The sequence below is a fragment of the Sycon ciliatum genome, chromosome 8 (genome assembly GCF_964019385.1).
Source record: "Sycon ciliatum chromosome 8, ocSycCili1.1, whole genome shotgun sequence".
Taxonomy (NCBI): domain Eukaryota; kingdom Metazoa; phylum Porifera; class Calcarea; order Leucosolenida; family Sycettidae; genus Sycon; species Sycon ciliatum.
Genome location: NC_088650.1, coordinates 31,499,053 through 31,521,654, shown reverse-complemented (window position 1 = coordinate 31,521,654; position 22,602 = coordinate 31,499,053). Strand labels below are relative to the sequence as shown.

Below are 22,602 nucleotides of genomic sequence, written 5' to 3'. Positions count from 1 at the left end.
TTCGGAGGTGTGAGGGATGCACTGGAGTCGGCTGCAACAAAAACAGTTGGATATAAAAAGAGAGCCGAATGTAGCCGAAAAGCCCATGATCCTGGCATAGCCCTTCTATCAGCCCAACAAAAAGAACTGCGGGTAAAAATCGACTCGACAAAATGCCCAGACGGGAGGAAATCACTGAAAAGCGATCGGAATCAGATATTACACCAGATACGAGATATCGCCCGGAACAACTCTGAAGCCCGCCTGGACTCCTTCGCTCAAGAAGTAGAGAAGCTGAAAAACAATGCAAGGGTCTTCCAAGCAGCCTCTTTGATGCGGCGGCAGTCTCCCGCGCCATTGGTTGTTCATGACGCTCTTGGACAGATAATCGCCAACGATAAAGAAGCGGCAGAGAAGGTAGCTGACCACTTCAGGCAGCAGTTTCGGGATCCATCCGCAGTAAATGATATTCTGAGACCGCTGGGCTCGAAGTATCTTGAAGATAGGATCAGCGCTGCGGAGGTTGCCCTGGCAATTAGATTACTGAAATCGCAGAGGGCAGCTGGGCCGGATGGCATCCCCGGGGACCTGTTCAAGCATGCTGGTGAGAGGGTCACACATGAGATCGCTGCCATTCTAAACCAATGTTTTGCGGATGGCAGTGGAATGGATCTTGGATGTGGAACACTAATCCCGCTCCCGAAACCAGGGAAACCCAGAGGGCCGCTAACCAGTATCAGGCCAATAATACTCTTGAACTCTATACGCAAATGCCTGTCTACAATCACACTTCGCAGGATTATGCCAAAGATTGACTCCTACCTATCTCCAACCCAGAGCGCTTCCCGTCCGGGTCGGAGTACCGCGGATTTTGTCTGGTGTGGCCGGTGGCTGGCAGCCAAGGCTGAACGTTTCAAGTGGCAATGTACGGTCCTCGGAATGGATATGAGCAAGGCGTTCGACACAGTGCAGCGGGGAAGATTGGTGGAGGTAATGAAACAAATAGTTAACACAGATGAGGTACGAATGGTGGAGATGTTGTTGCACAACACAAGGCTAAGAGTGAAGATAAAGAATGCGCTCTCGGCAGAATTTCCAACATCAATAGGCATCCCACAAGGAGATAGTTTGTCGCCGGTGCTATTCACCTGTTATCTCGAAGCGACAATGCGTTGCCTGCGTCCCAGGATATCGCCAAGACCTGCCATACTGAATATTGGAGGGACAGCCTACACGACTGTCGATATGTCCATACCTTGCGAAACAGCATACATGGACGACGTTAACCTGTACTCCACGGACCGTCAACATCTAGCGTGCGCACTAACAGAGGCAGAGGTAGTGTTCAAAGAGTGGAACCTCAACATCAACCCTACCAAGACCGAGTGGACCCATCTATACCAAGAAGAGGATGTTGCAAGAAGAGGTGAGGAACGATGGAGGTCCACCCGGTTGCTTGGTTCACTGTACGGAGTCACAGAAGACCTCAAGCGCCGGCGCCAGCAAGCCGCAGCTGCCTTCAACACACTTGTCAACCTGTGGATGCGGAGACAAGTTATCTCTGAAGCAACCCGCCTGAGGTTGTTTGATGCATTTGTGCTATCTATTTTGACCTACAACTGCGGCGTGTGGGTGCTTTCATCCCGGGATGCTACAGCAATGGATGCGTTCCACAGAAAGCAGCTCCGCCGTCTATTAGGGATATCTTACCCGGAAATTATCTCCAACACAGACCTATATGCCCGCTGCAATGCCGAGCCAATATCCGTACTAAGCAGAAGAGCACGGTGGAAACTGTTTGGTCATATTCTACGCCTCCCTGAAGCAACTCCAGCACAGGTGAGCATGACAGCGTATTTCCAGCGACAGAATCGGGGCTGGCTCGGACGCCCGCGCATCACCCTACCAGTGGTGATAGACAACGAATTAGCTAAGGCAACGTCCATGCGTCTCCGGAGTCTGAAGGACCTGGAGACACTGCGTTTGGTGGCTCGGAACAGGCAATCATTCAACGATATAATCGCACAGGTCACATTGTAGAGTGCAGATCACCTAGTGCTTTCAACAATAATAACGTACTTCCACATTATGGGAATTTGGTATAACCCCACACCCGTCATTGTTGAATATTCGATAATAGCGTGGATTTCCCCAACAATAATTATATTTTCATTTTTTGTTATCCTCTCCCATGCCGTTGTACATAAGCGGCTTGCCGCGGATATGTCAATACTACTACTACATAGTCGACATGTGACCTCCATGTGTGTTCCGCGAAAGCGGTGCAAGCTTTTCATGTGTGACCGCGTGTGTGTGTGTGTGTGTGTATGTGTGTGTGTGTATGTGTGTGTATGTGTGTGTGTGTATGTGTGTGTGTGTCTGTGTGAGTGTGTGTGTGTGTGTGTGTGTGTGTGTGTGTGTGTGTGCATGTGTGTGTGTGTGAGTGTGTGTGTGTGTGTGTGTGTGAGTGTGTGTGTGTGTGAGTGTGTGTGTGTGTGTGTGTGTGTGTGTGTGTGCGTGTTTACCATGGTGTAGATCTACCATGTACTGTAAAGTATGCTAGTTGTTAGGGGTTACGGTAAGCGGATTATGCTCGGGAAATGACCAGATTATGTTCTAGCGGATGCTGGCAGGATGCTCGAGAAAACAGCCATTTATGTTTTATATTCTTCAGCAAAAAGACCAAACGAACAGATAATCGTCATGAAAAAAAGAACTCAGACCATTGTCATGATGTGGACTGGGAGCTTTGTGGAAGTACAAGACAATAATATGCAAGAGGAACACCAAATTCACAAGCAAACGCTGAACTTTAGGGAGATGTCCTGTAGTGGCTGCTAAAATATTATTCCAAATCGACAAGAAGCGCTATGGTCCTTCAATAGCAGGTGTGTATTATAACAGCCTCATTGCATACACACACCCATTTGAATTATATACAAACTTTGTGCTTTGGAATTATCATGATTGTTATGATTCTTTTTAATATTTCCTTCTCTCATAATATTATATTCGTTCTTCGCAGAAACCGGAGGTTTTTCCTCTGGTGAGAAGGCAGAATTGCCTGTGCTCTAAACGAATTCAAATAAAAGAAACAAACAAACAAACATTGGGCATCTGCCCTTGTTTTTCGGATGCCATTTTATGCTCCTTCTCAAAAAGGACCTGATTATGCCAAAACATATGCCAGCATAATCTGCTTACCCCTACTGGCTGTACTGTGTGTGCCTGTGTGTGAGAGAGCGATACATGCAGACACCTCAGACTTCAGACATGCCCATCGCGGAAGCGATGATAGCGAACAGCTATGTTGGACATAGCAACTTGAGCTGGGATTACACCATTCAACAGCTTGCAAGGCTGATGAATTGACCGCCACTATTTTTAGCCTGGTATCCACCACACAGCTGTTTGAAGTGACTTTTTCAGGCCAGTGAATCCTTATTTTTTCATTTTTTCATTTTTTCTACACACACCCACACCACATGCAGACACACACACACACACACGCACACGCACGCACACGTGCACACGCACACACACACACACACGCACACACACGCACACACACACACACACACACACACGCACACGCAGACACACACACACGCACACACACACACACGCACACGCACACACACACACACACACGCACACACACACACGCACACACACATATCATGCATATGATGTTTGTTTTCACTTCACCTCCCCAACCTGTAACACACGAAGAGTCCTAGGCTACAACACGTCCAACGATTGTTTCCAAATTTCACCCAGGAGGGCATAATGAGAGAAGGCTGCAATGGAACTTCAAAGTTTTAGAATGTACGAGTTGCTGCCTGATGATCGGTTAAAACCGTGAAACTCAGAGTTACAGAAGAAACGCGTTTCGTCCCTCTCAAGTGTGTGAATGTACCAGTATGTATGTGATTTAATATTTCGACGGGTACCGGACATACCGGTACATAGGAGATAAAAGGAGCGAGGGTCATAATTGTTACATGTTTGTGGCAACAAGCAACTCTGGTTAACGATCATTGACAGATGCATGACCCCGTATGATTTGTTTATGCGGGCAATATGCGACCTGTTCATAGTAGTAGTATTATTGTGGCACTTGGTATTTGACAGAGTTAGACTGTCCACACACTACATACATATACCTGTGAGTGGGGAGACACTGCAGAGTGCAGCCCATACATTGTAGTATCTCCAACCAAGCAGTGAAAACTACTTACGTTTATGTTGGGGTAGTGAGTAGGGAGCAGGGGCATGGGGGGGGGGGAGGGGGCAGGGGGTAGGGAGGGGGGGGATCATACAACGTGAAGACGGAGAACAGTAGAATATGGGCGGAAGCATGGTGATCATCTGCTCAGCTGCATCGTGTAGATATGGTGTTTGTTCTGACAGTAGTGCACGCCAGACTGTCTGGTCTCCGGCAAAGAAGCGTCACCTCTGGGATAATCCCGAAGGCCCACGTGACCGGCATGCTCATTCAGAAGTGGCCAGCTCAGGAAATCATGTGTTATTTATCATGTTTATGCCGGCACTTGAAAGAGAGTACAATATGCCCTTAGTCCAGAACATCTCAGAAAGCAGCATCGGCTCTTCAGAGAAGCAGCAAGGGTATATACTTAGAGGAAAACAATACAGCATTCAAAAGTTTAAGGGAGTTAAAACGGGAAAAAGACATAACCAGAATGTTACTGAACTAATGAGCAGTGCAAAGGGTTTCTCGGGACTGACGCTATTTGAATATGCTCAGCGCCTTTTTCGACCAAGGCTATCCAGGTCCACTTCAAGGTCATCATCATTGTCACCCATCGTCGAATCGAGGGACTCCGCGTCTGTCTCCTGTAGCTCCTGTAGCATTTCATCAATCTCATCGCTTTCGCTGCTGCTGCTGCTGCTGCTGCTCTGCTCGTCACTAGCCACTGCAGAATAGGGAGTGATGAGCACGCACACACAGACATAAGCTTTCCAGCACACTAAGCACAGAAGCCATTATAGCTTCGACGAGACCTTTCGTACCATTACTCTTCAAGTCAAATACAGTCGTGATTTTTAAATCCGCAGCAATCAACCAAGAATCTATTCGAACATAAGCTTTTCAAAGTCCATGCAGACTCCATTGCAGCCATTCTCCCAGACATACATGCCAGAAATATGGTGTATCGGGTACGGTGCCCAAGAACGGACCAGTCAAGGATGTGTAACACTGCTAAGGTATTTTGGGGGTGAAAATCACACTGGGCATAAACGTAAGCAGCACACTGCTATTGGAGACACAATATGCATGACGGTCTCATCTGTATTTGCTGTATGAAACGAGTGTTCGGAGTCTCTAAGCTGCAGCAGCAGTTTTCATCAAAGGTTTCGTGGAAACGTGTGGCCTTGAATCTGGCTGGAAAGCCTCTGCTATCCATCATCTATGTACAGTAGTACATATACTGAGTTTCACCCTTGTGGACTCCTCAGCGAAGTGTAGAGAAACAAGAACGGACCTAGAAGCAGTGCTGAAAATTCATCAAAAAGCTTTGCTTTGCTGCTGTGCCCTACTAGTATAGGGCAAAACGACTGTTGTCTGCAGCACCAATACTTCTTAGTATCATCATAAGAGAGTACTTGAAGGTGCAAGGCAACTGCACAAAACCTTACAGGTGATCCAGGGGGAGAGGGGAGGGGAGATTCATCTAGCACCACTGCATGCACAGGCACGGCCAGTTAATGGGAAGCGCATGCACGCGGATCTTGGCTGCGGGGTGACGTGATGCGCAGAAAGATGCGCAGAAGACCAGTTTTTGACTTCCTATCGAGCTACCTTAAATCCCTCGACGTTTTTAAATTTTTTGTTTGAAATTAATCTCAGGAGAAAGCAGGAACATAATTTTGTTGGTAAGCGATGTGCAATGTTAGAGAGTGCAGAAGACCAGAGAGAAGTTGGCTTGCGTAATAAAACATGATCACATACCTTGATCGCTGTTGCGTGTCTCGCCGGCAGCTACCCTCTCCCACAGACTCTGGCCATCAGCATCGACATCATCAGGTCCGTTTCCAGTGTGGTGGTAGTCACTGTCATCATCCCACTGCTCTTGCTGCTGCTCACTGTCGGTGATGTCATCCGATGATGTCATTTCCTGGTTGAATTCCAGGTCATCGGACGCAGCTAGGGAATCGCTCACGGCATCGCTGTTCTCAGCTAGGACTGCATCACTTGATGCGTCGTTTTCTGCATAAGAGGAGCTGAGTGTGTCATCGAAACTCTCATCAGCTTCGTTCGACGAAGAGCTGGCCGTCTGCGCCATGTCATCCAGCCATGAAGAGTCGTCAACTGCATCGGCACTGTACTGTGTGGCATCCAGAGCATCAGCGTTGTCAGACTCGGCCTCAAATGAGTCGAGCATGTCGGAATCATCCACTCGTGTGTCGATCGCCGCGTCGTCTTCGTCGTATTGCAACTGGGCATCATCATCATCATTCTCGGAGACAGAGTCCGAATTGTAACTATTCTCAGCGGTGTTGTCATCAGTCAATGCATCACTGTCAGCTTCGACGGTGTTGCCCCAGCTGTCTGCGTCCAGCTCGGTATCATCTGAACGCGACATCTTCTCAAGCTGGGCTTTGTACCTGGCAGTCAGGGCATGATCTTCGTCCATTTGCGAGTTTTCAGCATCATCATCCGTGGCTTGAAACCCCAGAGCCTCATCATTGGCTCTGTTGCTTTGCAAGCTGTCTGCTTCGTCAATCGCGTCGTTGGAGCTGGAAACAAAATCATTCTCTGCGTCATCCATGTCCCTTAAAGTAGCAAGATCAGAATCGTCGTCTCTGGAATTGGACATTTCGCTGCTAGTAGAGTCGGAGTTGAAATCTGCAGCTTTAGAATCAAAGACGCCGTCTTCTTCCGATGCTGCTTCTTCACGCATGCCTTGCCAGCTATTTGCATCTTCATCGGCCTCATTCAAAAGAGACAATTCAGCCTCACTACCCTCTGCTTCATCCAAGCTGTCGGCGTTAAAGTCAGATTCTCTGAACATGGACAGATCATTCTCGTCAGATTCCATATCACTGGCATCTGCATCGGAGTAGGCAGCTGCGGAGTCGGATTCGCTATCTTCTTGAGATGAAGCGAACATCTCGCTACTGCTCCCGTCAATGTTGTGGTTCTGGGCTAGCAGTCCATCCAGTATGCCATTAGCCTCATCCAGTGCATCATCAGACACACCGTCATCATCACTGTTGGCGTCGCTCTCATCATCGTACATGTTCCGTGCATGCCTGCCGCTTGTGATTCCGACGCTATCTTCATTGTGCTTGCCAGCGACACCAGCCGATGCCGGTTCATTGTGTCCCACTGCAGGAGAAGGAGAACAGCAACATTACGAGTGACACCGATCAGGGGCGTAGCTTGTCCCCCTTTGAGGGGGTGCACGACCCCCTTTCAAGGGGTGCATGACCCTGTGGACTTTGCAAGAAAGGTCCAGCGTAGACAGCAGAAGCACTATAAGAAGTTTGACGGATAGATTTTAGGTGCCCGGAACCTCCCGGAAATATTGTGAAAGAGTATTCAGGGGCGTTGGACACGCTACGGTCACTATGGTTTTGACCGTACCATTCTTTGTCCCATGGGCCACGTGAATTAATAAATTGCACTGATCTGGGTTCTAAATTTGAGAAATATTTCAGAGGAGCCACCCACACTCCACGAGTATACTGTACTTTGGGTGGCTGACCTCACCACACCCTGAAATACCTTCCGACGCCCCTGACCAATTTGATCAGGGATCAGAATACAATGGGACAGTAGCACTTTTAGAGCGCAGAACTCCTCAAGGAAGCTGTTTTGTCACCTGATGGATCAGGAAAAACATACCCGACAAAAGTGGAGTGACCATGCCATGCCCTTGTTGCCTTGCCTCCAATACCTCTGAGCAGCAAAATGCGGATGTCTGGACAATGGTATGGCCCAGTAACTAAAACTACCGTATTTTCCAGAGTTATTATTATAAAGCCACGCTGGAGTATAAGACGCACTGGAGTATTAAAAAAGTTTTTTTTTTAAATTATCGTGTCCGTTCCCGAAGGGAACTCACCACGGCCGCTAACACCCGGTTAACCCTAGCGGCAGATGCAGCGCCTAACGGTGGGACACTGCCCGAAGACTGTTTTTGGGTGAATTACCAGTGTTTAAATTAGCGCTTATACTCTGGAAAATACTGTACCTAGGACACAGCCTGGGAGTTGTCTATATGTACATGACCAGTACCAGCGTACCATAGTAATGCAGAGTAATGCAGAGTAATGCAGAGTAATGCAGAGTAATGCAGAGTCTGGTGGCCTAATTGGAAGAATTATCTGGTTTCCTAGGCATGCCATGATGACAAACCAATTGGGTTATAGTCACTGAATTTTCATCAGAGTGCCGGTCATCTGCCTGCCCACTTGGGGTGAAGACTCTGAGTCTCCAAAGGGTAGGACGAGGTGCATATTCGGAAAAGGGAGCGGGCAGATGCCTGCCTAAAACATGCAAAGCTGGAGTCGTTGTTTGGATAGTTAACCCCAGTTGCAAGGCCTTGACACTAATGAGGTTTGTTCCTTGATGTTGCCCACTTTTCCTTGATCTGCTATTTTTACATCATAATTGTGCAAAATATTGCATATTACTGTATAGGGCTGAAACGATCGTGAATTTTCACGTATCGATTACTCTTTAGCTTAACGATCAAGTAATCGATTATAATCGTTAGCAAATACAGTCATAATTCTGTGCAAACATTACTCTGTTTCCACAAACTATGCCTTCATAATACCAACAAATCTGCATTAGTGAAAGGGTAGCTCCGAAACATGGCATACTCCCAGCGGAAACTGATTCAAACTTCACAAAACGAGGGTTTACAGTACTTTCTGGACACAAATTTAAAAAACGCAAAATAATCGTAATCGGTAATCTAAATGATTGCTCAATCATTAGAGTTATCAAACGAGTACTCGATTATTCGGTGTAATCGTTTCAGCCCTAATATTACATCATAATGACATCACCATGATCGCAAAACATTCGCAAATAGTACAGCATGTACGACAGAAACGTACTTATTCAGCGCTAACACAAGAGTTCTTGCTCGCTAGAACTCAGTTGTGGGCACGGAGCACTGCGAGCGAGCGTCCAAAATATGAAAATCAAGAAAAACGAAAGGTGCTGATGGACATTTTTCGACAATCTGGTAGATATTATACTGTTACTATTCTGGTATACTGGGACGAAAGCGAGTTTTCCTAGATTTTTCCGGAGATTCCAGTAGTGTTGGCCAAGTGTGTTATGTACAGATAATCAGCATGTTACTGCCCTTTTAACTTACTAGGCATGGAGTTGGTAAGCTGCAGGACTGCCATGCAGACCAAGGCAATGCACAGTAGCCGTCTCATGATGAATGCTGACAACCTGTCAGGAATGCACACAGCCAACAAGATGGGCACTCAGAAAACAAATTCTGTGTAGAGCATTGCTAGCATTACTGTAGGCCAGGAGCATTTGAATCAGTTTTGAATATGTGCCTCGAAACATAACTCTGAGAGTTCTCTCCTGCTCTACTTCTCAGCCTCCCCTTTCAAAGCATCCAAATTAGCAACTCAGAACATAATCATACATAGTGTATGCGATTTTAACATTTTTTCATACCTATCAATACTATTTGGGGCCATTTCCCATTGAAAAGCCTAATTTCAGTTGTAAGTCCTGAGGGGCAGGAAAGGTGCCCAGTAGACAGGAGTACACGGATCAGGGAGTCTGCCCTGGGGGGGGGGGGGGAGAGAGGGGTACTACTGTATGTTGGGTGTGAGCTGTTGATGGCCAACATGGTCAGCATCCAGTGCCTCCCTCCCAGTCTCCCATGGCCATAACCTTACCCGACCACTCACACAAGACAATGCCGTGTCGTTGCCAACGATTTCTACAGCTCACGGAGAACTGGTCTCCTGCCATGGCGCGGTACATTCTACAAACTCCACAGGACCGTGACACTTCCCCTTCTTCTTTTTTTGTCAAAACCGGCACCAACAAGCTACCGGGGGAGGGGGGGGGAGTAACGGAATAGACAACGTCGGAGGTAGTTATCCTCTTCTCTTGTTAGTTAGCTGCCATGCCGGTCATTGCAAAGACGACAAATAAACAGCTAACTCGAATAAAGCCTGAAGTCTGAAGAAAATGTTTAAAGGGGAAGTTAAGGCAAAATCAAAATTTCACCAGTTGTAGTCTTCGAGGTGCTGAGTCGAATGGTCTTGGTCCGAGAAAGCTGAGACGCTCCCTTCCTACTTGAACCCCAATCGAACTCGCGCACTTCCACCGAAACTGGGTGACTGCGCCCTACTAGATGGGGATTTGTATGCAAAATGTCACTAAAAGCGCCATTTCGTTCTTATCTCTTAATTTGCTGGCCGAAAATCCTATATATAGGATTTGAAAATGTGTGCCTTTTATGCCGTTGTTATTGGTCATCACGACCAATAATAACGACATAATGGTTTTCATGGAAGTTGTAAATATGTTTGAGGCATGAATTTTAGATTCATAGGGTGATAATATTTCTGATGAATACCCATTTTCAGCAATAATTGGAAATTTGAGCATAATTGTTCAGCTGCTGTCATGGAAAGGACTGAAGCAGTGAATGTGCAGAAGAACATTGCAGGTGTGGCACGGGGTGGTTTCATGACGACATATCGCACATGCCGTCATGAAACTACCAGTTTTAAGGATAAAACAAGGTCCAATAAAATCTCAAATCCTATATATAGGATTCGAAAAATAGGGCACAGGCCTTAGTAATATCGGGCAAGGAGATAAGCCTGAGATGTTAGTGTTTGAAAAAATTATCTTATTCAACTCTCGATATCTACTAAGACCTAGCAAGGAAAAATTGGTCACATACTTTTTGCTATTCTCATGCCACACCCATTTTGAGTTGAAAAATATGACCAAAATCCTATATATAGGATTTAGCAAATTAAGAGATAAAAGCACGGATGACCGCGATTGGCCCATATGTTGTAGTCTTTTGGACGCTGAGTCGACTGGTTTTGGTCCGAAAAGGCTGCGATGCAGCGTTCCTCCTTTATTCCCAATCGAACATGGTTGAACAAGCGGGCACGTGCTCTGGGTGCCCACATCACCTGGTCACCACGCCAGCAGGCGACAACTTTCACACCAAGGTTCAACTCGAGTTCAACTCGAGTGACAGGACTGCACCCAAAAAAGGTCAAACAGGCTAGTAAGTTGTACCAAGAGTACATAACCCCCAAGAGTGTGCAACTGCCTGCACAACCTCTATGGTGTGCTGCGACGGCAGAACTTCACATCACGTGACATGGTTCAAAAGGTTATGCTGGCAAACAGTGCAAAGTGACCACAAGAGAGTTGTACCCAAAGCTGGGCTGCGTACAACCCTGTATCTATCATGCACAGAGTGCAAATAATGTGTACGGGTTCATCACGTGATGTGAAGTTCTGCCGTCGCAGACCCCATAGCTGGAGTTGCACACTCTTGGGGGTTATGTACTCTTGGTTGTACCCTGCAGGCGCGTCGGAAGGACTTTGGAAGTGGGGCGGCCATGGAAGGGGGGTCCGGGGGTCCTCCCCCGGGAAAAAATTTCAAAAATTAAAGCCAATTGCAAGCATTTCCGGGCATTTGGTGCCATTTCAGTGTACGGTAACTACAATGAAAGACTTTTTGATTCTGCAAAAAACCAAGAAGATGCTACGATCGGGGACAAACATTACCCTCCCCCGGGAAAAAAATTCAAAAATTGAAGCCAATTGCAAGCATTCCCAAGCATTTGGTGCCATTTCAGTGTACATGGACTTTTGATTCTGCAACAAACCACGATCGGGGACAAGGATTTGCCACGTTTGCGCTGAGATCATCGCGCTTTGTTGCAGTGTGCTAAAAAAAAAAAAAAAAAAAAAAAACGGCCGAAAAAGTGGGGCGGCCATGGCCGCCCCGGCCGGTGCGGTTCCGACGCCCTTGCCCTGCAGGCACGGTGACCAGGTGACTGGTGTACGCAGGAGCACGTGACCACTTGTTCAACCATGTTCGATTGGGAATAAAGGAGGAACCCTGCATCGCAGCCTTTTCGGACCAAAACCAGTCGACTCAGCGTCCAAAAGACTACAACATGTGGGCCAATCGCGGTCATCCGTGCTTTTATAAGAACGAAATGGCGCTTTTAGTGACATTTTGCATACAAATCCCCATCTAGTAGGGCGCAGTCACCCAGTTTCGGTGGAAGTGCGCGAGTTCAATTGGGATTCAAGTAGGAAGGGAGCGTCTCAGCTTTCTCAGCCCAAGACCATTCGACTCAGCACCCCGAAGACTACAACTGGTGAAATTTTGATTTTTGCCTTACCCTTTAACGGTCGCTGCTTGGAGGACGACTACACCATACTTGTCCATAGCTTAGTGGTAGAGCAGCGCTGGCCATAGTCCCCGGTTCGAGTCCCGCTGTTGACCATCATTTTTTTTCTTCAGACTTTCCCCATTTTCATCTTCCCCTCAAACCAATGAATATTGAATAAAGCACATCATGCGGCGACTTACCTTACACTATTCTTCGTCGAAGATAATCCTAAGTTCAGGCACGATAACAATCGACGTCCTTCTGCGGTGCGGAGAACTCAGAACTGAGCTCTGTCCATGCACGTCGGCAATAGTCATTGCTCTACCCGAGCTTCTGCCGCTCTGATCCGGACTGGAGCAACTAGTCGTTCACAGTCCATTCCCGTCCCCGCGACACTCGCTTGTTCTCGAGTATTCAAGCTTGCTGACATCTCCTGTCGTGTTCTGACCTTCATCATGTCACTGCTCAAGACAAATCGGTGTCGATGCAGCGCACCATGTACATGTACCAGAACGCAGGGGGAACTGACACTTGTCAGGGAAAACATCGTGGAAAGCGTCAAGGAATGAAGGGACTTGAGATGAACACTGCTTTTCCTCTGGCGGTGAGCAATGGAGAGCATGTCAGAGTGTATATCTACCATGTCTACACCGCGTTGTCGTGTGTGGCTGCAGTCGCGTCGTGTGTAGATCTACAAGTCGACCCGGATAAAAAATTAATGACGAACGGACCGGGTATCGAAGTCGAAGAAGCTACGATGTATCAGGCCGGAATGGGTGAGTCCACGCGCATAGCCGCAAAGACTTGGGGTCCAACCCACTCAGGGATACCCACAGCCTGTTTATGATGCTCTCGTAGTCTAGGCCTGAGCCTGTTCACCATCAAGCTGTGTAGATTCTACGTGTGACGGATGACAGGTCGGTACGACGTTAGATCAACTAGTGAACTACTGCCGAGTTCCGTGATCACTGGGAAATTCATGACTCGACTCGAATCTTGCTTCTATTCTCTTAGCATTGACTCCCATTGATTTTCGCTATACCTAAGCAGTCAAATATTCCTGCATATTTCACTCCTTACATTGTACATGTAATATTGACTGCTTTAATAGTATTGGACTGCTTATGGGTTGCGCAGTTGAACGGTGTCTACAATGTACTGCAGCATGGTCAATGTATGAGATATTATAGGGATAAGAAGAACTCTCGCTATTTCAGTATTTGGTAAAAATACCGGTCCTTGGTGTTCGTCCTCAAGAGGTTTGTCTGTACCTTACAATACCAATGGCGTGTCTGTTGTATTGCTAGAAGTAAGGCAGTACTGGATGCTCCAGCAGTCTGGTGTGTTGGCCAGCTACATTGTACTTTGTGGAGAGTCGAAGAGTACGATATCATGTATACGGTATGTTACTGTATGGTGGTGAGGGAAGACAAGGAAGTAAATTTGTGAGATCAGACGGAATGGCATTACCGGTACGTTTTACATGCATACAGGTCCGACAGTGACAGGATGAGAACGAACAGTCACAGGACAGAGAAGCTGCTAAACCTAAACCGCGGCACTTGTGTACTATGCCGTACCTGTCCCAGTGGATTGTCAAACAAAACACCAGGACTGCTCTCCACATCCAGAACTGGCAGAAGTGGACAGATGAATGAGGCAGTGCAGGCAGTAGGCATGCAGCTCACCCTCTAGTATTGGTACAGTCAACTGAAGATGACTTGAACAATACAGTATACATAACTACTGTGCTTGTGATAAGCATTCACGCACGCACACACACACACACACACACACACACACACACACACACACGCACACACACACACACACACACACACACACACACACACACACACACACACACACACACACACCTCAGACCTCAGACCTGCCCATCGCAGAAGCGATGATAGCGAACAGCTATGTAGACATAGCAACTCGTGCTGGGATTACACCATTCAACAGCTTGCAAGGCTGATGAATTGACCGCCACTATTTTTAGCCTTTGCACACACACACACACCTGTCCTGTAGAGCCACTGCCACAGGGGTCATGTGGGCCCCGGAGGGGCATCAGAGAGGAAGATGGAGCGCGCGCACACACACACACACACACACACACACACACACACACACACACTCTCTCTCACGGTGTCTGCTCTAGGATTGTAGGACAGCCGGGTACACGTGTACCTGGCGCAACCACTTCAACCGGGTCGGATACACATGTACCTGGCGCTGTCTCACCAGCCGAGTCACATGCTTTAACTGGTTGGTTGGTTTATTTTAATTCGGACAGTAAACGGGAACTAGGCCCAATGATATAAAGGCGAATGGATAAGCCGCATTTAGAAAAGAGAGGACAGGAATTAGAAAATTACGAAAGAAGAAGAAGTATCTGACACATACAAGCCATGTAGTCAGTCCTTTCAAAGTTCGAAAGTGTAAAGTACCAACCGGGTCACAGGTGACCCGGTACTATATTTTCAACCGGGTCCAAGCGCCGCCCAACCGGGTGGATTACCCGGCTCACCCGGCGCTGGAGCAGACACTGTCTCTCTCTCTCTCTCTCTCTCTCTCTCTCTCTCTCTCTCTCTCTCTCTCTCTCTCTCTTTTCTATCTATTTTCCAGTACGTGGTATGTGTATGCCTCCAAGCAAAACCTGGGCGGTTGGCGGAGCAGGGCTGAAGTCAAACCCGGAGCAGCTGGACTTCATACTACACGTTACACTCAGGAAGAATGATCAGAAGCAATGACATACATACCTGGCTGTCATCACCTTCTGAGTCACGCAATTCACCCCGACTTGGAATAGTTTGGGTGAAAAAACTCTCCTACACTCTACAGACCAATATAACCCAATCTTTTTTTTCTTCTTCTTTTTACTGCAGTCAAACCTGTCAAGGCGACCACTCGGATAAGGCAACCACCTGTCCTAGAAGACCACTGAAACCAGGACCAAGGGATGATGTTTCCAGTCAAATGACCCTGGATAAGGAGACCCCCTGGTAACAGAGACCACGTTTTGAAGGTCCCGTGAACGGTCGTCTTCGACAGGTTTCACTGTATTAACACAGCCCTACTGGAAAACAGGTGGAGAACAAAAAGAAACGAGGAAAAGGACAAAACAGAGGGGATGTAGGGACGACGTGCCGATGTGCTGGGAGCAACTCAACCGACCAGAGGTCTCGGCGTCAGCGTTGCAACTACAAATTATAGGCATCGAAAAATGGGGGGAGTCTCAACGAGGTGAGTGTTTACCCGGCTGATTTCTTTCAACCATGTACAAAGGCCCTCACAACCCAACCAGGTCCACATACCCTCTCAACCAGGTCCACATACCCTCTCAACCGGGTCCACACACCCCCTCAACCGGGTACCACACCCTCTTTTGGTTAAAACCAGGTACATACAACATCTCAACCGGGGTACACATACCGTGCTGACCCGCATCTGGAACAGTCCGCCACGAAATTCGGAAAGCACGTTTATACAGCATACCATTTGCCTTTCTTACATAAAAGTCAATACCCAATCTCTATAATCTGCATGCGTCCATTGCAGTGCTTCAAGTCTATACACCCACTGCCAGGCCAGCTGAAGTGAGGCAAAATTTAATAAATTAAAAAAATACAGAACAACGATGGGGGGGGGGGGGCTAGTTTGTTTGTTGCCGCTCTGAACTCAGCGTAGCACCAACCTAGCCTTGCACAGTCCGTGTTGTGTCTGTGACTCTGTGTACTAATACACTCTGCCTCCGCGGTATCGAGCACTCCCAGCACAATGGGTGCCATCGTCCAGGAAATTTAAAAAAAAATAGTTATCATGTTCCGAGCGTACAACTGTATTAGTCTTTGGTTTTAAATCAAGAACTGCTAGTTGTAGTTTGCGAAACAGGAACTACACTGCTAGAACACTGCTTACTGTTGTTCCCTGCTTTCCGCTTGACCTTGGGGACTGGTGCGTTGGGATTCGTCCCTTCGTAGAACGTTTTCAGTAAGTCGACGGCGGCGTCGGCCATTAAGCCACCCGTGCATTCAAACGGCGGTCCAACGCGGCTTTCTAGCACCGGGGCAGCAGGCCGGGTGTGTGCGGTAGTACATGTAGACGTAGTAGCAGTAGTAGTTTGTCTGTTAGGGTCTTCACAGCTAGGAACACGCTGTGCCGCGATCGAAGCAGTGGAGCTGTCAGCATGCGTTGAGCGTGCAGGCATGGACATGGACTGACGCGCACACATCTTCTTGTCTACAGCTGCCTGCTGTCGCTCCGCACTACCACACTGGCAATTCTCCAGCACAGGACAAGGGGTATCCGCTTGATTTCCCTCGACAGAAGAATCCTTGTTGGAGTGCAACGAAGTGTGCTGTCTCCGGCATACTTCCGCTCGGGTGGTGACTTCGGAGACCGCGGACGGGATCATGAATTTTACACCATTTGCGCTGCTTTCCCTGTTTGCAGCCGAGTATACACAATTGACATCCAGCACTGATCCGCAGCCGCCGAAGCGCTCGTTGCGGCAGCCATACACAACGCGCCACACACCAACCAGGCGGAGAGCAGTGGCACACATGATGCACGGCTCTACTGTCACGTAGAGGCAGCACTGCTTGAACACCTCCACTGCACACTGGCCGTGCTGGCCGCACCAAGCGTACACCTGATCTATAGCTATCAGCTCGGCGTGGCGAGTCGCATTCTTCGTTTCATTCGTCACGTTGCCTCCCGACCCCAGTACCTGATCTTTGTACACCAATATACATCCTACTGGGACCTCGCCATTGTCCAGGGCAGTGCGGGCTAGCTGCATTGCATGCCCCATCCATTTCACGGTCTCTTCGCTCTCCGTATTGCTCGCCATTCCATTACATTTGCAAACACTATTTTCCAAAAATTGCGTCAGCAAACTACTTCGCGATTCGATGTATAATATTTCACAGATGTAAGCCACTCAATCAATACCCTCGCATCATGAAACGTATCCTCTACCTCCACTTGTCTTGGGTCATAGGCCAGCATGTCCCCTTGGCCTTAGTGATCAAGATCTGCACGTCTACATGTAGGACAATTTCACTCTTGACAGGATAAAAGTACATGATTGTACACCACTGGCACTGAGCTAGCTAGCTGAGCTCGAGCAGTGCGAGATTTGATTGTTTTTGAATATTTTTTTACACGTGTATGTACCCGTGACATGATCGTGACGTATTTATTGATCGTTGCTAAAGTCTCGAACTCGTAACATTTCGCATGGAAGAAATTCTTGAGTGCTGTTGAGCAAGAAGTCGAGTGAATACGAATTGTTTTGGCTGATGATGTGATCCGGGCTGTGTGCCGAGGTTTTCTATACACACAGAGACTACACTGTTCTGACTAGAGTTATTCATTCTTGACGTGGAGTTCGCAGTGAGCGCACAGCAACGATGCGTTGCACGACGCCATTGTTGGTTATGTACGACAGACGAATGAAAGGTCTGATCTTGCGAAACAGGGTACGTGTCGTGCTTTCAGCCCTTAGCCTTTTTATTCACGCCCTTTTGTCGCAGTATATCTCCGCTCTATCCGGTGAAAGGCTATGTTGCTTACGGGCAGTGCGTATAATCTCATTTGAAAGTTGCACTTAACACAAACAAGTACAGTACAATGTCATGTGACAGGGCAACATTTCTTGGATAGTTTGATATGAGGAAACATAGTGTGCCACTCTAGACAGGGTATCAGTCTGTGTTATGTGACCATTATGCTTAGTCTGACTGGATGATGTACGAATATAGCGTACTGCGCAGATAGGGTTACGCGTGCACTCGCTCGCACTGTCACGTACCCTCGCACTGCCACACACGATCACGTGTGCTTATCTGAGCCATGTTGCCAAGCACAGACGTGAAAGACAGATGTATCCAGTGCAGTCTTTTTAAAGGGGAAGTATACCCTAAAATCAAATGTTCACCAGTTGTAGTCTTTGGGGTGCTGAGTCGAATGGTCTTGGTCCGAGGAAGCTGAGATGCTCCCTTCCTCCTTTATTCCCAATCGAACTCGCGCACTTCCACCGAAACTGGGTGACTGCGCCCTACTAGATAGGGATTTGTATGGAAAAAGTCACTAAAACGCCGTTTCGTTCTTATAAAAGCGCAGATGACCGCGATTGGTCCATACTAGTATGTTGTAGTCGTTTGGCCGCTGAGTCGACTGGTGTTGGTCCGAAAAGGCTGCGATGCAGCGTTCGGCCCTTATTCCCAATCGAACACGGTTGAGTAAGAGGTCACGTGCTCATTTACAGCCTGTTTGGGCCCGTTTATGTCACTCGAGTTGAACCTTTGAACTAGGGAGTCGTAAAAGCCTCTTATGACTCCCTGCTTTGAACCTTTGAGTTGAACCTTGATGTGAAAATTGTAGCCTGCAGGCACGGTGACCAGGCGACTGGTGTACGCATGAGCACGTGACTGCTTACTCAACCGTGTTCGATTGGGAATAAGGGCCGAACGCTGCATCGCAGCCCTTTCGGACCAAAACCAGTCGACTCAGCGGCCAAAATACTACAACATATGGACCAATCGCGGTCATCTGCGCTTTTATAAGAACGAAACGGCGTTTTTAGTGACTTTTCCATACAAATCCCTATCTAGTAGGGCGCAGTCACCCAGTTTCGGTGGAAGTGCGCGAGTTCGATTGGGAATAAAGGAGGAAGGAGCGTCTCAGCTTCCTCGGACCAAGACCATTCGACTCAGCACCCCGAAGACTACAACTGGTGAAATTTGATTTTAGGGTATACTTCCCCTTTAACCCTTTGAGGTGCCACTGAACTTTAAAGGAGATAATTTCTTGGTAGTGTGGAGTAAAACCTTTGTTAGTCTGTCCCTGCAGTACCAACCCCCCATGGAATCATGCTGCTGTGGTGTTGGGTAACGGCAAGAGTACATGAAAACCAGAGTGTGCAGCTTGGGGTCTTCTCTGCTATGGGTGTCTGTCACGGCGGAATTCCGTGATTACATCATATTTGGTGCAGATCTGAGGCGGGAAATGGCGTAGTGCGTACAACTGAGCTGCAGTTGTGCAGAAAGAGACCTGCTTGAATCCTGCTTGTACGCACTACATCACTAAAATGATGTTATCACGGAATTTCGCCGTGACAGCAACCCATCCGAGCTGCACACTCTGGTTTTCATGTACTCTTGGTAACGGCAGTGGCAGGTAGACACCGGCCCCCGGGACTTATGATGGGTAACAGCAGTGACCCCCCCCCCCAGGACTTGTGTTGGGGAACAGCAGTGACCCCCCCCCCCCCCCCCAAGGACTTGTGATGGGTAACAGCAGTGACCCCCCCCCCCCCCCCCCCCCAGGACTTGTGATGGGTAACAGCATCGGTGGTCAGACAATGGCCCCCAGAACTCAGTTCAGTCAGTAGCAGTGCATGCGACACACTGCTGCGAAGGAAGCTACTTCAAGCATGAGTGAATCAGTAAATAGAGAGGTTAAGATGCACGTTATTTCCGACGTGACGCGCACTTTCACGTCAAATTTGGCGTAAAACTCCAAATTTCGACGTGAGCAGCAGGTCACTCGCGTTGATTTTTCGACGTGCGAGCAAATAACGCGAGCTGAACTTTCGCGTCACGTCGGAAATAACGTGCATCTTAACCTCTCTAATGTTCTAACTTCCCCTGTGTGCTCCCCAACGCATTCACACTGCACTATTTTTTCACCACTTCTACTTTAGCTCATACGTGTACATCCTTCAAAGCAGTAAATCCCTTGCTAGGCGACAAGACCTTGGGTCATCCTAATAAAGATTATTATAATAAATTGATTTATAGAAGAAGAAAAAGGCCAAGGAACTACAAGTTAGTCTACAATGTCCACTAACACCACCAGTCCATTAGGCCATGGTAAAAAATAAAGTTGATTCTCAGGTCATGAGCCTGTGAAAATCGGTGCGAGCGAGCGATTTTTTATTTTAATTCCCACAATTTTTTATTTCCAAAGATAGGGTCACACATGTGTACGTCACAGGTTCATAATTAATTTATAATTAATTTATTATTCAGGCCGGTATTTTACTACTCCCGGATTCATGCCTTTCGCATTGACCGTTTTCATGCACGCATATGCATGCATAGAAATAAAAAAAATCGTCTGTGCACCACCAAAAATCGATGCGCGCATACTTGAGAAGCAAAGATATTTTTTACCATGGCCTTATATATTATTGTATTGAGTGAGTGTTGACCTGATTCTGGAGTAGCACTTTCAGCCCTGGACTCCTGGCCATATCGATAATGTTGATGTCATAATCACTTGGCTATTGGGCGAACTCTTGCCAGACCTGGGGACTGGTTGATGATAACACTCCACGGTGTCCCATTCTTCTTGTGTCCAGGTTGCCATGGTGTCGACGAAAACACATAAAGCTGCGTCCTGTATGGAAGAGATGACTTCGTTGTTCGACTGTCTCGCGCAGAATGAGTTTCAGGATCAATACTGCGCGGCGCAGAATGCAGCCTTCCTTAATTGTGGCCGTGAGCGCATTCACCTTCGCCAAACAGGACAGGTATGCTGCAAATCGTGCTTGCGTGTTTGTGTGTGCGTGTGTGTCTCTGTGTCTGTGCGTGCAGGCGCGTGCGGGCACATGCAAAGCTTCGTTTGAACTATGGTTGCTGCGTGTGCTTGCATGCATACGCGGGAATGTGATGGCCTCATGTGCGCCCCAATACATGTAGATAGCAGTTAAACACTGTTGGCGGTAATGTACTGTTGGCAACACGAGTACAGTAAAACCTGTAGCTACAGACCACCGTGGCTAACGACCACCGTGACTAACGACCAGCCTGCTACTACAGACCACCGTGACTAGCGACCAGCCTGCTACTACAGACCACCGTGACTAACGACCAGCCTGCTACTACAGACCACTTTGCCAGGCATGGGCGGTCTCACACAGTCATATAATGGTTGTGCGCTGCAAACCTCTAACTAAGGTCCACCTGCCACTAAAGACCGCTTTCTCTGGGCCCGAGGGGTGGTCATTAGTCGCAGGTTTTACTGTATCTATTGGGTATTGTTGCTATGACGACGTGCCATGTTTCGTCGTGTGTACGTGCATGGCACATGTGGACTGAACCTTCTTGATGTGCTCCAACTGTAACTTCTCTCCAAGAGCTTCCGACGAGCCTCAGATCGTCAAAAACCACTCAAATAGACCAGTGTTGTTGCGTATAATCGAACGGAACATCGAGCATCAAGATTCATATTGATTTAGCGTACCAGCAAGAGTTCATAGAGCAGGATGTAGTGATCTGCTATACCACTGTTGCAGCGCATCAGTACAATCTGCGGCGTCAGCTCTTGCCTGCCTTGATCATGTCTGAAATGACGTAAACTACGTTTCCCCGACTCTGTATCTGCTACACACTCTGGCCTATATGCTCTTGGTACTAGCAGATCGCGGTTGTTTCACAATTTTCCTGTCCAACTGCCCGTAACACCAATGGCAATGGGTAACACGGGCACATGTGGATAACCCGACTTTATTGCCGAAGGTCTAGCGGTTTTTTTAAAAGTTTGAAACTCTTTGGACGAAAGCTGGAATTAAGTCCCGGTGAATAAGTATGCTTTCGGTACATGCTGCAACAGGGGTGCGGATTAATAGTGTCCAATATCAAGAAACTGTGTGCAAGCTCCCCCTTGAAGTGTAGTTGACTCTGTGTGTGTGTGTGTGTGTGCGCGCGCGCGTGCGTATGTGTGTGTGCCTTTCTGTGTACATGTGTGCACATCCACGCGTCTCCTTACGCTGCTGTGTGTGATCCTGTTCAGCTGAACCAATCCGAGGGTCGCATGACAAGCGCGGAGATCAACGAGATGCTCAGGATCCGATACAGACAACTATGAGCCAACGTATAATAATATTTTGTGTGCGCGCCCACACGCGTGTGCTTGCCTGCTTGTGTGCGTATCTGTATTCGTGCTGTTCATGCTCCCCTTTTGACTGTACAAATTTGAGCAACCACCTGCTGGGCAACAAAAGCCCGATCTTGTACCATATTCATTTTCTTGCAAAAATCAATTCTGAATGAAGGAAAAACTAATGTCCAGGCCTTCCTCTGTTACTGCTGCTGGGAGCATGGAGGGGGTTGGGTCACTTGTACAAAGGGTTGTGATTGCACGCATCTAGTGTTCATTAGTTTGGCTCTTCGCATCAAGTGCGAAACAATACCCTTTACCTTCTCACAC

The 22,602-nt window shown here is 47.8% G+C and overlaps 3 protein-coding genes across 4 annotated transcripts; 1 reads left to right on the top strand and 2 right to left on the bottom strand.

The window, feature by feature from the left end:
* Positions 1-4,009: 4,009 nt before the first annotated feature.
* LOC135822745 (clumping factor A-like) lies at positions 4,010-12,725 on the bottom strand. 2 transcript variants are annotated; one of them, XM_065335572.1, is made up of 4 exons: positions 12,576-12,725; positions 9,342-9,424; positions 5,954-7,333; positions 4,010-4,916 (listed from the first exon to the last, which is right to left on the bottom strand). In XM_065335572.1, the coding sequence occupies exons 2-4, from the start codon at positions 9,406-9,408 to the stop codon at positions 4,744-4,746; spliced, it is 1,620 nt and encodes a 539-aa protein (XP_065191644.1). In that variant the 5' UTR covers positions 9,409-9,424; positions 12,576-12,725; the 3' UTR covers positions 4,010-4,743. The 2 variants fall into 2 exon arrangements, with proteins under 2 accessions (XP_065191644.1, XP_065191645.1); XM_065335573.1 differs by having other exon boundaries at positions 12,581-12,708.
* A 3,468-nt stretch (positions 12,726-16,193) lies between these two features.
* Positions 16,194-17,459, bottom strand: LOC135822744 (tRNA-specific adenosine deaminase 2-like). Its single transcript, XM_065335571.1, has one exon. It carries the CDS (start codon positions 17,234-17,236, stop codon positions 16,244-16,246), a length of 993 nt encoding a protein of 330 aa, XP_065191643.1. The 5' UTR covers positions 17,237-17,459; the 3' UTR covers positions 16,194-16,243.
* Positions 17,460-17,628: 169 nt separating this feature from the next.
* Positions 17,629-22,453, top strand: LOC135822743 (small ribosomal subunit protein mS37-like). The gene is made up of 3 exons (XM_065335570.1): positions 17,629-17,867; positions 20,753-20,923; positions 22,186-22,453. The coding sequence occupies exons 1-3, from the start codon at positions 17,799-17,801 to the stop codon at positions 22,258-22,260; spliced, it is 315 nt and encodes a 104-aa protein (XP_065191642.1). The 5' UTR covers positions 17,629-17,798; the 3' UTR covers positions 22,261-22,453.
* Positions 22,454-22,602: the final 149 nt, after the last annotated feature.